The 14,593-nt window shown below is 37.3% G+C and overlaps 1 protein-coding gene across 1 annotated transcript in view; it reads right to left on the reverse strand.

Moving 5' to 3' along the window:
* Positions 1-2,219: 2,219 nt before the first annotated feature.
* The window catches only part of ELP2 (elongator acetyltransferase complex subunit 2), a 35,260-nt gene continuing 22,886 nt past the window's right edge, over positions 2,220-14,593 (reverse strand). The window contains exons 16-22 of the mRNA XM_040549356.1: positions 14,508-14,565; positions 9,244-9,316; positions 8,652-8,835; positions 6,930-7,051; positions 6,280-6,422; positions 5,627-5,740; positions 2,220-4,687 (exon numbers count right to left, since the gene is read on the reverse strand). Of these exons, the coding sequence (XP_040405290.1) occupies positions 4,531-4,687; positions 5,627-5,740; positions 6,280-6,422; positions 6,930-7,051; positions 8,652-8,835; positions 9,244-9,316; positions 14,508-14,565 (851 nt within the window). The 3' untranslated portion in view covers positions 2,220-4,530. The remainder of the gene's footprint in view (positions 4,688-5,626; positions 5,741-6,279; positions 6,423-6,929; positions 7,052-8,651; positions 8,836-9,243; positions 9,317-14,507; positions 14,566-14,593) is intronic.

Consider the following 14,593-nt stretch of genomic DNA (forward strand, 5'->3'; position numbering starts at 1 on the left):
TCTTTAATTTATAAGTCTAAAGACTTTATAGATCATTGCTGTGTGATAAACACACAATTATTTTCCATCCACATGAAGACAGCAGAATCGAGATTTCCCACTGCAAAACATGCCGCTCTCCTTTTTCATGACGTGTTTTCCAGGTGTTCCTTAATGGGATACCTTGGAGAAGTGAATGGCACCATCTTAGTTACATTTCCTTGTGGCTTTGAATCAGGTAGGAGATAACGCAGCAGTCTAACTTTGCAACTCAAATTTGAGTGGGGATAAGAAGCACTAGGGTATGTAGCATTTGAAAGCAGATGCCTCAGAGATTCAGACTATGATTACAGACTTTTGAAATGTATTTATGGCTTTAGTTGATGCAGAAAGATACAACAACCCATACTTCAAAATAAATAATAAAAAAAAAAAAGCTACATATTTGGAAACTTACCCACCAACTTCAATGCAGGAAGCAATTTGCTTCCCAGAATTCAGATTTTGGGCTAAAAGCTGATACTGCTATTGAGGTATTTTTCAACAGCACCCATATGAACAAACCAGTAAGCTGGTTTGCTTTCTTGGTCCAATGCAAGCCATACCGCAGGGAAAAGGAAAGGAAAAGAAGCATTAATTACAAAGGGACAAATATGAGGCAAGTGTTAACATTTTGTCAGAAGTGCATTTACATTTTTGTAGATGGGTTTAAGATTACCCTGGCCTTTTAAGAGTACACCAATCTTTTTTCATGGTTTACACATGTGCATATATTCTTATAAATTGTTTTAATCCACTGGATCAATTCAACCCCAGTCTGTCTTAAACACGTAAAGTTTAAAGGTAAAAATACACTAATTTTATAGGCTTGAGACAGAAGAGAACAAATTCAGTGTCTAGACAAGAATCGGCACCTTAAGGTCATGCTGGAGGTGAAAATCCACACATAAAGCTGTCCTAAGTAACTAATCATAAGAAAACTAATGAAAACTCGCAATTAGCTGAGAACCCAAATCTAGGGGAAACAAGACCTCATCTGCCTTAGCGTTTATGGCAACATTTAATTAAACATGTATTATTTAATGGTAAGCTACACATCAGTCAGCCCACAGTACTTCAAGAAGTTACCATTTCAACACTGCAGAGGCACTAAGCAGCTTAGCTTTCTAAACCTGCACAGACCCAGTTCTGCACATTTCAGATGCGAGGTTTGGTTAAAAAAAAAAAGACAATAAATTATAAGTAGTACTGTGGAAAGCCTCAGTTTATAAGGGATGTCACATTAGCTTTGTATGCTGCTAGACCACTGGGATTTAAAATAAGCACACTGCCCTTGTCCGGTCTGATAACAGAAATGAAAACAGAAACTCAGAAGTTGTAACCAGAGTTAGAAAATTCATATGGAGGATTAGGCTGCTATAGATGGCTGCATTTTGTCACGTACCATTTGCCTCTGGCTTTTCATCACTGCAACAGTGTCACTAAGCCTTATTTAAATGCTGGCAGGAACAAGTAATGCAAAGATGGGGAGCACCATGAATTCCAGACAACAAGTTTTTACCTCTGACCACTGCACACAGTCACATTGTTAAGGGAAAACAAATGAAATGAGGGAGGCTGTGTCGTGAAAAGTTGGAGCCTCCTAAGATTAGAATTGGCAGAGCCTATATGACAGTCTTGAAGGTAAATTGGAAGAAAGAAGATTAAATTTACTTCTTATTTTATTGTATGACACAAACTATCTGCTATAAAGAGATACAAGCAACTTGCAAAAGTATACAGGCTAACTCCATCTTCCAAAAGAACACCTGAGACCAGCAAGAGCTTTCATTTAAGGAAAGCCATGAACCATAAATGAATTTTAAGAAAAAAGGATGTGTAGGAATGGAAAGAGGCATGGAACCTCACAACAGAAGAACAGCACTGACCAGGGCAATAGTGAAGAAAATGCAGAAATAAAAATGGATACATATACTGGTTGGAGATGTTGGCAGGTAAACGAGACTATGCTCAGGTGAGTAAGGTACATATGACTAAAGCCATAACTTTTTTTTAAAGTGTATGAAATTATTCATGACTGTATGCACTATTTTAATGTATGAAAATGTGTCTCAGCAAGAATAGACGAAGGAAAAAACACAAATGGAAAAATATAGCAAATAAAAGTGACAGCCACTCAAGTGGACAAAAACAACAGTAGATTCTTCCAAAATAATTGAGTTTTTGCAACAAGAAGGAAATATAGCAAGAAGACACTTTATTCCAGCAGTATTTACAAAATCAATAAAACAAGAATAATGAAATAGAGTGAATACAGTCAGAGTCTGGAAAATGCTTGCTGTTCTCTTTTTTTTTTTTTTTAATAAAGAAACCAAGCAAACCAGAAATTCTTTAGGGACTTTATTATAAAGTGTACTACTATGCTGTTTAAAGAACCCTATTCTTCATTAGGCAGCCCAATGTTATCCCCAAAATGACCTCTAAAATTACACTAACTTTTTCTTTGTATCACGCTTATGTTGATCCAAATAGTTTTCTGATATGAGCTGAGATAATGAAATCAGTATCTGACCCAGGTGCCGATTTACATGCTGGTTTAAGAAGACTACAGTTGATTTGCTGAGAAGATAAAGGCATACATAAAAGTCAGGCCAACTAAATGCACAGGAAAGTTATAATGTAAACAAAGAAAGCTGTACTTTTAAAAAAAATATCATGTGCAAGTCTCCTGACAACCTCTAACAACTGAAAATAAAAAGTGTCTGTTACAAACAGTTAAACTGTGGAGATGAAGTCTGATCTGATACATTTAAAGTTGGAAAAATGAGGTATACTCTTCCATATGATTGAGCCACAAAAATCCCAGGTGTAATGGAATGGTTTACTAAACCATGTAATAGCTGATGCTTGTTTAACAACAACACTGGTATAGGTAAAAACAGTTTCTTTAATGACAGCACAAAATACAAGTGAGGGACAATAATATTATGATTCACTTTTCCCTGTAGGCAAGAGAAGCCTCATGGCAAGACATAACTAGTATTGAAAATTATTATCTGGTATTATCATCAAATTCAAGTATCAAGTGTAAGATACTGAATTACAATTGTGACAAAGTTCCATTTTTGGCAACATTGTGAAGCCTCATGAATAGTAAGTTATAACTTGCTTTTGTCAGGATACAGTCTAGGTTTAAGAATTCTTGGACAAGATACATTAATAAAGTGTTTAAAATACGCATGTGAGGGAAACACTGGGTACCACAAATAAAATGAATATAGCAAAGCATCTTTATTAAGGTGTAGGGCTTTAATTTTAAAGAATTTTAAAGAATTGCTTTTTTTGTTGTTAAATACTGAAAAATAGAATTGAAAATAAAAAGAAAATATAAAACCCCTTTAAAACATAAATTATAATTATTCTGAAAAGAGTTTGGCCCACACTGTATTCTTTAGCTAAGGATGCAACACAGTAAAACACAATTCCAATTTATTTCTGCACTACCAGTTTGGGTAGCAATTGGTTCTAGAACAAAAATCGTTTCAACCCCAAAGTTTAACTAATTTCTAATTAGACTTTGGAATCAGAGACAGACATGCTGAGGGCAAAGGCACCCTTTTTGAAGTACTCACTATCTACCATCATTCTATGCTAATTACAGTACAATTAGACTGTTAAGTTAACCCGCTCAGCCTCTCAACAGAACTCTCAAAAGCCAGGAAGAGTCAGTAGAAGAGCCAGGAAGAGTTAGTAGAAGGTAATATAAGGGAACAGTTGCCACCTTTCAGCTCCTGCCCACTAATATTTGTAAGCTTTTCCAGCCCAAATTGTAGAGGAAGCAAAGAAAGAGGTGGTTCTTCTATAGCCGTCTGCATGGGAAAGGTTCACAGTTACTCAGAGGAGATGGAAGAAGATTTAAGTTGCCTGCGAGTTAGGCTTTAAGCCCCACTTGATAGGAAAAACAAACAAGCAGACCACTCCAAGCATAAAGAAAATCTACTCCTTCTAAAGTAGGAGTAGGCTAGTCTAAGAGTTGGACCAGCACTGTAGTAAACAGTGAAAAGAAGGCCATTGAAGAAAGCTGCATAACTCTTATCTCTGGTTAACTACAGATGCTTAAACACACAGTGTCAGCACTGGCAGGCTTACCAACAGTTGCATTTAACAGGAATAAGGTGCTCAGAACATTTCAGTACTCCACTTATAACCCCAAGCACAGAAGAACCTAAGTACTAGCAGCTTCCCATCAACCCCAGAGTCACAGTGAACAAAGCCATCTCATTATTGTTCTTCTGTGCCCTAGGCCACCTTCTCTCTCTGAGTTCCAAGAGATTCACCAACCACACTATATCAAATACTTCACATTCCTGGAACTACAAAATTAGAAAAATATTTGGTGTTTTAAACAACCATGAAAAATGCTTTAATAAGTTACATTTCAGATGTTTCACTTTCCATGGCAGAAAACAGAATTCAAAAATCAATATGGTTAAACAAAGTTGAAATAAAATGTTGTGAACCCATTTTGCACAGACAGGCCTGCTGTTTTTTCTAAAGAGCAAATCTGTTGACGTTGAATATTTTAACACAGTGATCAGCTCCACAACTTGCAAGCTGCAACCATTCGCTGTTTTTCTGATCATTATGTCCAGCTCTGCCCTCATGATGTCTCCAACACAAACGTTTCACAGCAAGAGCGTGACTTTGGCTGCAACAAAAAGAAATCCATACATAACTGCAAAATGTCAAGCACAGTTGGGTATGTGACTGTAAACATCAACATTTATATAATTAGTACTCTTAACACTACCAACTGAGAAAAAACTGACTTGTGACAACCAGCGGGTATTAAGTTTTTAAAATAAGTAGGGCCTCGAGTACCAGTGACATTTTATCCTCTCACTCATCAATAATTTAAACAGCCATTGATTTCAAGTTTTACCACATTAAGCTGCAGGTCTAGCATCTCATTTATTGAGATATGACAGATTTCTGGCTTTTTGTCTGCAATTTCCTGTTATTTGGTGTCTCTTTTGAATTCACTTCAAGTACACACAGGCCAAAGTCACCATCAACTTTCATTTCTGGTACTATCAATGCCAGATGCCACAAAGAATCTAGGAAAATGCTCCAAATGAAATATTCAAAGTCTCTCCGCAGAGATTTTCTCTAGCTGTCACCATAGCAGCACCACATATAGCTTAACATTCCTTTGGTTTCTGCTAGAAACTGCTAAGAAAACTTTCTGTCATCCACTCCAAAATGCTTTACTGACGTACATAGACAGTGAATCTTTCTTCCCCCTTCAGTGTTTTCTATCATCTTATTTTATGGTTAACAACATTTTTTTTTTAAATGGAGCTTTAAGCCAATGAAGGGGTAATATTTCTCAGACCGTTTACACGCGCAAAGTATTCTGGAGTTTAACCTCCCCTCCTTGTGTGTTTCATGTTTGTTTATTTTTTTTCTGTGTTTTGATAAAAACATCTGTAGGCTTTCAGAGATCAGCCTTTTCCTAGAAGGATAACAAATTCTGATATAAAAATAAAGCAGTTTCATATCATTTTATGATATAAGAACAGAACTCCAGCACTATCATTCTCAATAGGAACACTTCCTTGCTGCTAAGTTACTTCAAAAGACATACCTGTTATCCATCTCAGTGCATTTAGTCCAATCAGCTAGTGCTGGTTCTTGCCCACTCTGCTTCCATGTGTACAAGATAATATTCCCATTCTCTAACCCTACTGCAACAATATACCTAGAGAGAACAAATACATTATTTCTAAGAGACTATAGTAGGCAGTTCAGCAAAGCTTGCTCTAATGCAAGCTAGAAAGACCTAGCACTCAAAGATGGTGTGTTGCACCTTGCCCTTCAATTCAATACACAGTTTTTCATGAAAAAAAAGTTTAAATCAGAGCTTCTTCATAAAAATGAACGAAGCAGAAACCTGCAAAATATATTTGGTTAGAATAAAAAAATACAACAGTCATAATGAGGTCATTACAGCATCAGACCAGTCAATATTGTAAGAAGAATGAATGTGTTTCAGATGCATTAGCCCTTCCCTCTTGCCCTCCCCTCCCTTTCTTGTTACACTGTTTGAAGAAATTACTGTGTACCTGAAAAAGGCTGGGAAAGAAGAAAGGAAAGTTAATTAATCCAAAAGAATGGTCAAAATATCTGACAGTTAAGTTTTAGGAGCTGTTTAGTCACAGAAAATTGACTAAAGGGGAAAAAAACATGAATACTAATTTCAAGTTAAATGTAAAATAGCATTATAGAAAACAGCAATACCTTCCATCAGGAGTTAGCACATGGCTGATACTAACGGCAGTAACAGAATCCCTGGCATCCAGTACTGTTGAACAAGGCTTGATTGAATCCAGCATATTCCCTTCAGTTGTCATAGATAAATCGCACTGGCCCCAGATAATGACCTGTTAGAAAGAGAATCATCTAGGAAGTTTCACTTTATTCTTTTTGTAAATGTATTCACAAAGGAATTAAGTAATTATGTAGTTAAATGCTCTCAGAGCACAGAAAAAAGAGGATGACTACTAAAACAGTCACAAATTTATGTTTATGAAAATTCAACTTTTAGAAAGTCTGCTTGATTGTATTAAATATACTAATAACAAACACGGATTCTATTACAAAAAAAGAAAAGAAAAACCTAAGTAGAGTCCCATAAGAGTTATGCGACATATGCTTATCTTAGTGTGTGAAGTTCAGATGGGAGGAAGTCCAACTGACAGACCACTGTTTTGTACATACATATTCGAGCACTTTATTTAGCATATGAAAGTCTCCATGATCTTTGTGGTAACACACACTACAAGCTTTTTGTGTTTATAAATTATGGGCCCATGAGAACATAGTATTTGCTAACCTAAAATATATTTTAAATAATTCTGGGCTTTTAACATTCCTTTTATATTAATTACCTTTTTGTCTCGACTGCCAGTAACAAAATACTTGCTATCTGGTGTCCAATCACAGGACCAAATGATTCGACTGTGAACAGCTGTATTTTTGTCTGTGTATGCACAGCAACTGAAAACTGGGCCTGGAATAAAGCACAGAGAGGAAAAAACCCTTGCTTCAACTATTTTGCTTATTAAAAATAACTGTTACTCTCACTTACTATAGTGAGAACTGCAGGAATAGCTGGACATTATTCCACTCATCTTTAAAGCAATTGGGAGTACGTTAATCACACAACCATAATTACTACTGGTTTAAGACCACACCAGTCAGCCCTTACAGCACAAAAACAGTGGGAACAGTATCTTTTACACACTTAGCTATTTCAAAAGAAATTAATTCCAAGCATAAGTCATCGAGGTTCTTTGGACAATTTTAATAAGAACACTGACTTCAAAAGCCTTAGTATAGAGTAACTTTTACTGTGTGTACGCATACACACCAACAATCTCATTACAGTTACTATTTACCAGTAAAGCCCCAAGAACTCAAATCATAATGATCCAATCCTAATCTGCTCCCAAAGAGACTGGCTGCCATTTCACTATACATACAGTCAGGCAATAAATCTGATTAGCAGATCACTAAATAGGAAAGCTTTTCCTAAGTAGGAAGTACTGTCATTTTGGAACATAGATGTTGAATAACCACTTGTTGGGAGGAAAACAGAAGCAGTTTTGCTTTATACTTATAACAATGTTCTTTGTAGACAGAAAAGTTATCGATGAACAGATGAAAAGAGGGTTTCCTCTACTTACTTCTTATATGAATTTGTACTGCTTAACCCAAAACATTGTGTAACTACTGTGAACAATACGCCAGGCTTTAGAATAGAAGCATGAATAGAACAGAAATCTCAAGCCAGAACACAACCAGACACAGTCTGATGGGGCCAAAACTCATTGCCAAGTCTAGAAAAAATCTACAGAGCTCAGTAACCTTATAAGAGCCCAGTAGTGTTTATGCGCTACTAAGTCAACAGTGCAATGATAATCGTTTAAGCACAAGCATCTGTTCAAGGAATCCATCGAAGTGTTCAATAGCAACCTCCTCATGATTTTACCAGGCTGAAAGTCCTAATGACAAAGTAAATGGAATCTTTACTGTCTGCTCTATTTTACAGACAGAGCCAGCCCTAGTCAAATTAATCAATTGTGTAGGATTATCAGAAACCCACACCAAAGACAGAAATTAATCCTGTCAAGAGTGTCAAAGAGTCATGTCCTGCAAAAAGGGATAAGACAGTACTATGCGGGACACCAGTATAATTATGAACCTTCTAGCCTAGCCTGCACAGAACACCAAGGCAAAGGTTTTGCATGGCAGAATACCAGTTTGAAATTCAGACATTACGCTCTGGCACGTATACGTGATTTCAGTAAATCAGAAGTGCACAATCACAAGCAGAAGGCAGGAGGACAAGCAGCAGACCTCATTATGTCCATCAATTAAACGTCATTTACTGCCTGATTATATCCTTTTCTAGCGTTTCTATACACCATTAATTGCTGTTCCTAAAACCACAGGAACTTATACCACTATTAATTCTTAAAAGTTGTACGGAAAACGTCCATTTATTTATTTATTTATTTTTAACCAAGTCTCTTTCAAATATTTTAAGCCAAAAATGTTGAACAAATCTTAGAGTTCTCAAATGAATGTATCCATTTCACATAACTTACCTGACTCTGAGTCCTGTTTCCTCCACAGTGACCAATTCCTGTCTCTAGAAACTGCTAATAAAAATTGGTCATTAGGAGAAAATGCCAGCTGAGTAACAGTCAGATTGTGAAATGACAAACTCTGTAGTTTCTTCCAAGAAGTAGTGCTCCACAAAATAATTGCTGCATGTTCTTTTTTAGAAGCCTTTGAAAAAATATCAGTGAGAATTAAAAAAAGCAAATATAAGAATCACACGTCTCAACATACTAAAATATTAAGGGGCTTACTTTAAGGCTTACAATGGAGTTGGAATGTTGCCTCTGCAAAATTTTGTTTCACTACTTTCTATCAGAGTTGACAACGTATCAATAAAAATGTTTTATACCTATATTTGTTAGAATTCATCTTACTAATATCTTCGAACGAACTACATATCATTTATGAATAACACAATTTCTGTATTCGCTCTCACCTTTGCAAGGCAACTGTTACTTATACAAAATCTTTCACATTCAGAGCAGATTCAGCTCAAACTGAATTCTGACACCTGCTCTGTCAGCCTGAGAAATATGACAGCACTTTTCACTAGATGGTGCTAGAATCTTTTCTTACCTTACACGCTGAGGCAATTATAGTGTTTGAATTATTGCAAGCAACACAAAAAATTTCATATCCATGTCCATATCTGAAATAAATGTGAAAAGATATTTAACACATCACAGTCATGTTTGTAATATGCATCAAGGCTTTTATGTTAATTTCAATCCCTTTGCAAAAAAGAAAGGTACAAACCAGGAGCATCCCACCACTTTCTGTACTGCATCCGAAATAATTCCTGATAATGCTCTGCATTCAATTTAAACATCTGCGTAAATTCTTCCACGCTTAGGAACTGTCTACAGAACAATCTCTCCAGCCTATTCCACAGTCCTAAAGCGCCAGCAATGCAGACACTACTGCAATGATTAATAAATCAGACAAAGACAGCATTTAATGCATTCTTATTTTCTTGTACAGCAATTTTAACATTACTGATAAAAATCAGAAGCCACATATTTGAAGATCACAAAATAAATACACCGCAAACACTCAGCTAAAGGATGCCAGCTCTGTGAAATACTGAAAGATTTCTGAGTTAGAGGACAAGAATCACATCAGAAGAAGAAAACTGTAAAAAAAAAAAAGCTTCACAAAGATCTTTACACAAATTCTCTTGGAATGTCATGTATTTGGATTGGGGTTTAACTAATAAACAGAAAAACAACACAGGCTAACATAAACTGCAATTAGTCACAAAACAGGCTGGAAGCAGAATAAAATTGGGAACATCTAGAAACAGTAGAAAAATATCAGCTAAATACTAGTTCCTGCAGGGAGGTTTTGCTTTCTAGCACCTATGGAAGCATTTCCCTTTCTGTTCTGAGCAAAGGTATAACAATTATAGGATAAAATCTAGACCATGCAACTTGCCTACACAAATATGCAAGGAATAATACAGAAATCCCTGTTAACGAAAGGTAAATGACCTTTGTACATGGTCAGTCTCACATGGAGTCTCCTCCCTCTTTTCTACCTTTTCCAGCATCATTCTTGAACACAGATGACATAAGGACACTGTTTTCAGTGTCATCAAGTACAGAGGCACCAGAATCTGGTTATTTCTCCTCATGGCCTTATACTCAGAGATTGTTACTTCTGCACAGGCAGCAATCAAGTAGGCTAGACTTCCTCTGCCTGGAGAATATGACAGGGGTAACAAAGCTGATCTGCAAAAAACACAAGGGTTGGATGGGAAACCAAGTTTTTGTTGGTTTTTCTACTACCAAAAATAGCTAGGAGGATTCTTCACACTTGTTGACCTCTGTGAGGCAGGGTATCAAGAGAGTTGCAATTTTACATTGATTCAAGCAGGCCTACAAAAGCGTATGGAAGAGAAAACAAGTGAGTGTTGTTGAAACAAGACAAAAATGCATATTCAGCTTGAGAAGCTCCTGGACTGAAAACAGCTAAGCTGGGAGAACACTCCAGAGAACAACTTTCGTTTGGGTGCCTGCTTACGTGCAGCTGTCCTCTCCTTCTTCGGAAGGCAGCGTAAGTAGTGCTCCTACACCCCTGCAAACAGCATCTCCTACTGCCACTGTCTTCACTGGAGATAACACTGATCTATATAGGCTCTTGGTCTGACCTATGATAGTCCTGATCGCGTGACTTTGCAAAAAGATGTTATCTTAGGTCCTATTTTCTTTTAAGGAGAAAGATTAGATTTTAATGCCTCTATTTAACAAGAGCAAAGCGGTGTGCAGAAGCTCAAAACGTTACTGTTAAATGCTCTGCAGTACTACATTACACGAGATAAAAGCAAAGCAACTGCAGACTTGTTTCACAAGTTATTCCACAGGTTATTTTTCCTTCACTGAATTTCATTGAAAGTATACTTTTCATGGAAGAAATGTTTTTTTTTTCTGTTCAAGGAACCAGACTTTTAATCGTTTTCAATACACAGTAGCCTCCAGAAATCTGCCTTAAAGGTAAGCATTATGATAAAACTCCTACTGGTAGCAGGGCGAGAGGAAGAAGCACGTAACTTCATCATTATAAGACACAATCAGATTAGCAAATTAACATTCCAATTAAGCACAGCCACCCGTCCCTCTCCCCCCAGACAGTCTGGGCACGGTTACTCTTCATAAAAAGGCAGTGCATGCCCAAACTTCAGACACGAGTGTGGGAGTCTGTCTGCGGGATATATCCAGCAGCTACTCTTCTGGACTCCATTCAACAGATACAGACAGTAATTTGTCATTTAAACAGATGGCTGTTTTGGCTGCAAGTAAAATCCCATGAACATCAATCCCATGTAACGACGTCTTTGCAATGCTGCTGACCAAGGAAGTCGTTCTGAGAACTGTCCACCTCTGTAGAGCTAAATCAGAACAGAGTTGTCTCCTAAGCCTTGAGGGCAGAACCCTGCAAACTGGGGGAAGGGATGAAAAGGAAGAGAGGAGAGGAAGGAGCCTCCCACTGCTACGATGGTTGGACATCGTCAGCCACAGCTTCACTCCCCCAGACCGATCCCCAAAGCTTACAGCAACGCTGTGAACAAGTGACAGTTTGCGCCATTTAGTTTCACGCAATACCTAGAAGGCTGAAGGCAGTACAATCCCCACCCCCAAGTAAATACATAAATAACAAACTGAACTATAACATGCATCTCTAAAAGCAGGGGCTCACTTCAGAGATCACTGAAGTGTGACTTCATTAAAGATGAAGATTGCAAGTACAGAAGCCTCAGTACAGCCCCATCCTCTGCCCCCACGCATTCAATCTGATCTCTCCCTTATGTAACACAGCACAAAAAAGCTTCAGAATGGAGAGAGAAGCAACTGCATGAATGAATAACGACGTGACATTTCCAGCCACAAGCGATTTTGCCCTAGCGATGTGTAATTCATAACGTTTTTTATGCACAGATAAGTTGACTGGACATTCAAAGTTTCCAGACAAATGATTACAGTAATTTTCTACTGTTGAAAAGGATCTCTCAAGACTTCCCAGTGTATTATACGAGATGTACATACTGCATATAAACACTCTATGGTAATTTTCCAAGCGGATAAAGATTAGCATACTCTCACAGGATTTATCATATTTTTATTTTAAAGTTATCAGATTATGTAAAAAATTCATCAAGTTCTTCATACTAAAACCCACTCAACCAGTTATCAACACCAAACACTAATCCTTCAAAATCTGGTGTTGAGTTATAGCTGGGAATACACAAATGTCAATAACAAACAAGCTATTTTTAGCAAGTCAGTTCCTCATGCTGTTTTTCTGCTGCTATGGCAACCTGAAATCTGCATTATGTGATTTCGTGTTACTTCTTTCAAGATTATCCTGAGGAAAAAAAAATTGAAAGTCTATAGACACTCTACATGTTGTTGCCTTTGCACAAAGGAATTGCTATCATTAGCAGTTTCTCTAAAAACAGAGGAAAAACTGTTCAAATCAGTCACCTGAAGACAATCATAAAATATAGGATATTTTACTGAATGGAGAATAGAAGAGTTGATAGCCAGTATTCCTGCAATAGAGTATCAAGGATTAACACCGTATTAGATGTTGAGAACTGTCAAAGGCAAACGAAGAAAAATTTTTGCCTTGTCCCCTTTTCACTACTTATGTAAGCGGCCACATTAGCGGCACAGCATGCACAGGAGAGACATTTAACAGAACAATTGGTAATTACAAAATGTACAGATACAGTCTAATTCTGGCCAGCTCCCCTGGCAGTAGAAGTGTTTAAAAGTATTCAAAGAAGATTAAATGCCCAGTTGAAGGTAAAGCTGACCTCCTACAAAACCTCCTGCTCAGTCAAATGAAAGCAACTTGCAGGCTCTCATCCCCTGTCCGCCCCCCCCCCTTTTTTTTTTATTTCCCTTCCAAATAAAATCATAAAACTGGTTATGCATGAAGGTAAATGTAGTTATCAGCAAAGGCTCAACATTTTTGTTTCTGCCCAAGACCACTGTTTCAGGAGATTCGCATAAGTAAACCTGTAAGAGCTTGAAATGATTCATGTTTTTGTGCTGTAGAATCAAGATCAGAAATAAGAATGCTGCCCAATACATATAAATATTCAGTTTCCCATTCACGTCTCTGCTTCCAGAGCAGCATTGCTAACTAAACTTTCTTAAAACAGTCTTGCAAAAGCTGCAGTTGAAAAACCTGTTTGCATTATCCCCTCCAGTTCCTCTCAACTCCCTAGCACTGCCACTTGCAACCGCACTGAGAGGTTCAAAGAACTGATATGAGCAACAGCCAGACAAGAAAAAAAAATTGATTAAGCTGACAAAGGTTAGAGGCAGCAACACATAGCTAAGACCAGCTCTTCTGGGTGAGGCCTGCAAGTATGAGAACTTTGAAGACTGCAATTCATGTTACTGAGACCCTGAATGAACAAACAGGTTACAAATCTTCATTTGCAAATTGTTATGAAATCACTACTTAAGGTGAATCTCGGAATAGAAGAAACAAAAAACTGTAGAAGAATTGTAAAATCATGCCACCTCAAAACAATTATTGGAAGGACCTATTATCTTTGCAATCCATAACCTACCCTGTCAGCATTCAACACCCAAACTGGGTCTGTAAACATCTTACTCAACATTAACCACTTTGCTCCACCACTAGCCACAACCTGTTTCAGCTGCTGTTTCCACCTATTGCATCTTATAACTTTGTTAGCCTTTAGGGGAAAGCTCCTTATTTGATACTTCAACCTTTAGCAGTGGCGCTACATCCATACCAGAAAGACAGACTTGATCTGCAAAGTCTGCCACGAAGCAGAAAGCAGCAGAAAATTCCTTACACTGTGAGACCTTCAGTATGGGCAAGGTTTTAAGTAGATGCACTGAGCAGACAGACGTAAACCAAGGTCACAGCATGCAAAGAGCCTATCATATTCCAGAGCAATAGCTCCTGATAGCAGACTAGAGAAGTTACTATTATCTTGGTACAAGGAGGGAAAAACAGGGATCTGTGCCCTACACAGACCTCCAAAAGACAAAAACCCAAAGGGACAAGTCTGATCATTACAAATTCAAAAGAAGAATAGCCTTGTGCTAAAACATGAAAAAATTCACGTGTACAACTAGTGAAACACAGTTTTAAGACACACAAGTCCTAACTGCCATTTTCTTCAATTTCTTAACTTTTTGATGCATGTATTTATTTAACAAGGTATACACTGCATGAAGTCAAATCAGGTAGTAAGTCAGGCAGAGTTGTAAGATCAGACCAGATCAAATCAAATCAATGTTACAATAGTTTTCTAGAAAAAAAAAAAAGTAAATTAAAGAAAAAAGAAAACTTACAACTTCTGAATTTCAGGCCACAAAGTATTCTGCAGCAAGTGATCCTCTGGGGGAGGTTCTAAAAGACATTTGTACGACACGTTCAA

This window comes from Cygnus olor, chromosome 2, assembly GCF_009769625.2.
Source record: "Cygnus olor isolate bCygOlo1 chromosome 2, bCygOlo1.pri.v2, whole genome shotgun sequence".
Taxonomy (NCBI): Eukaryota; Metazoa; Chordata; class Aves; order Anseriformes; family Anatidae; genus Cygnus; species Cygnus olor.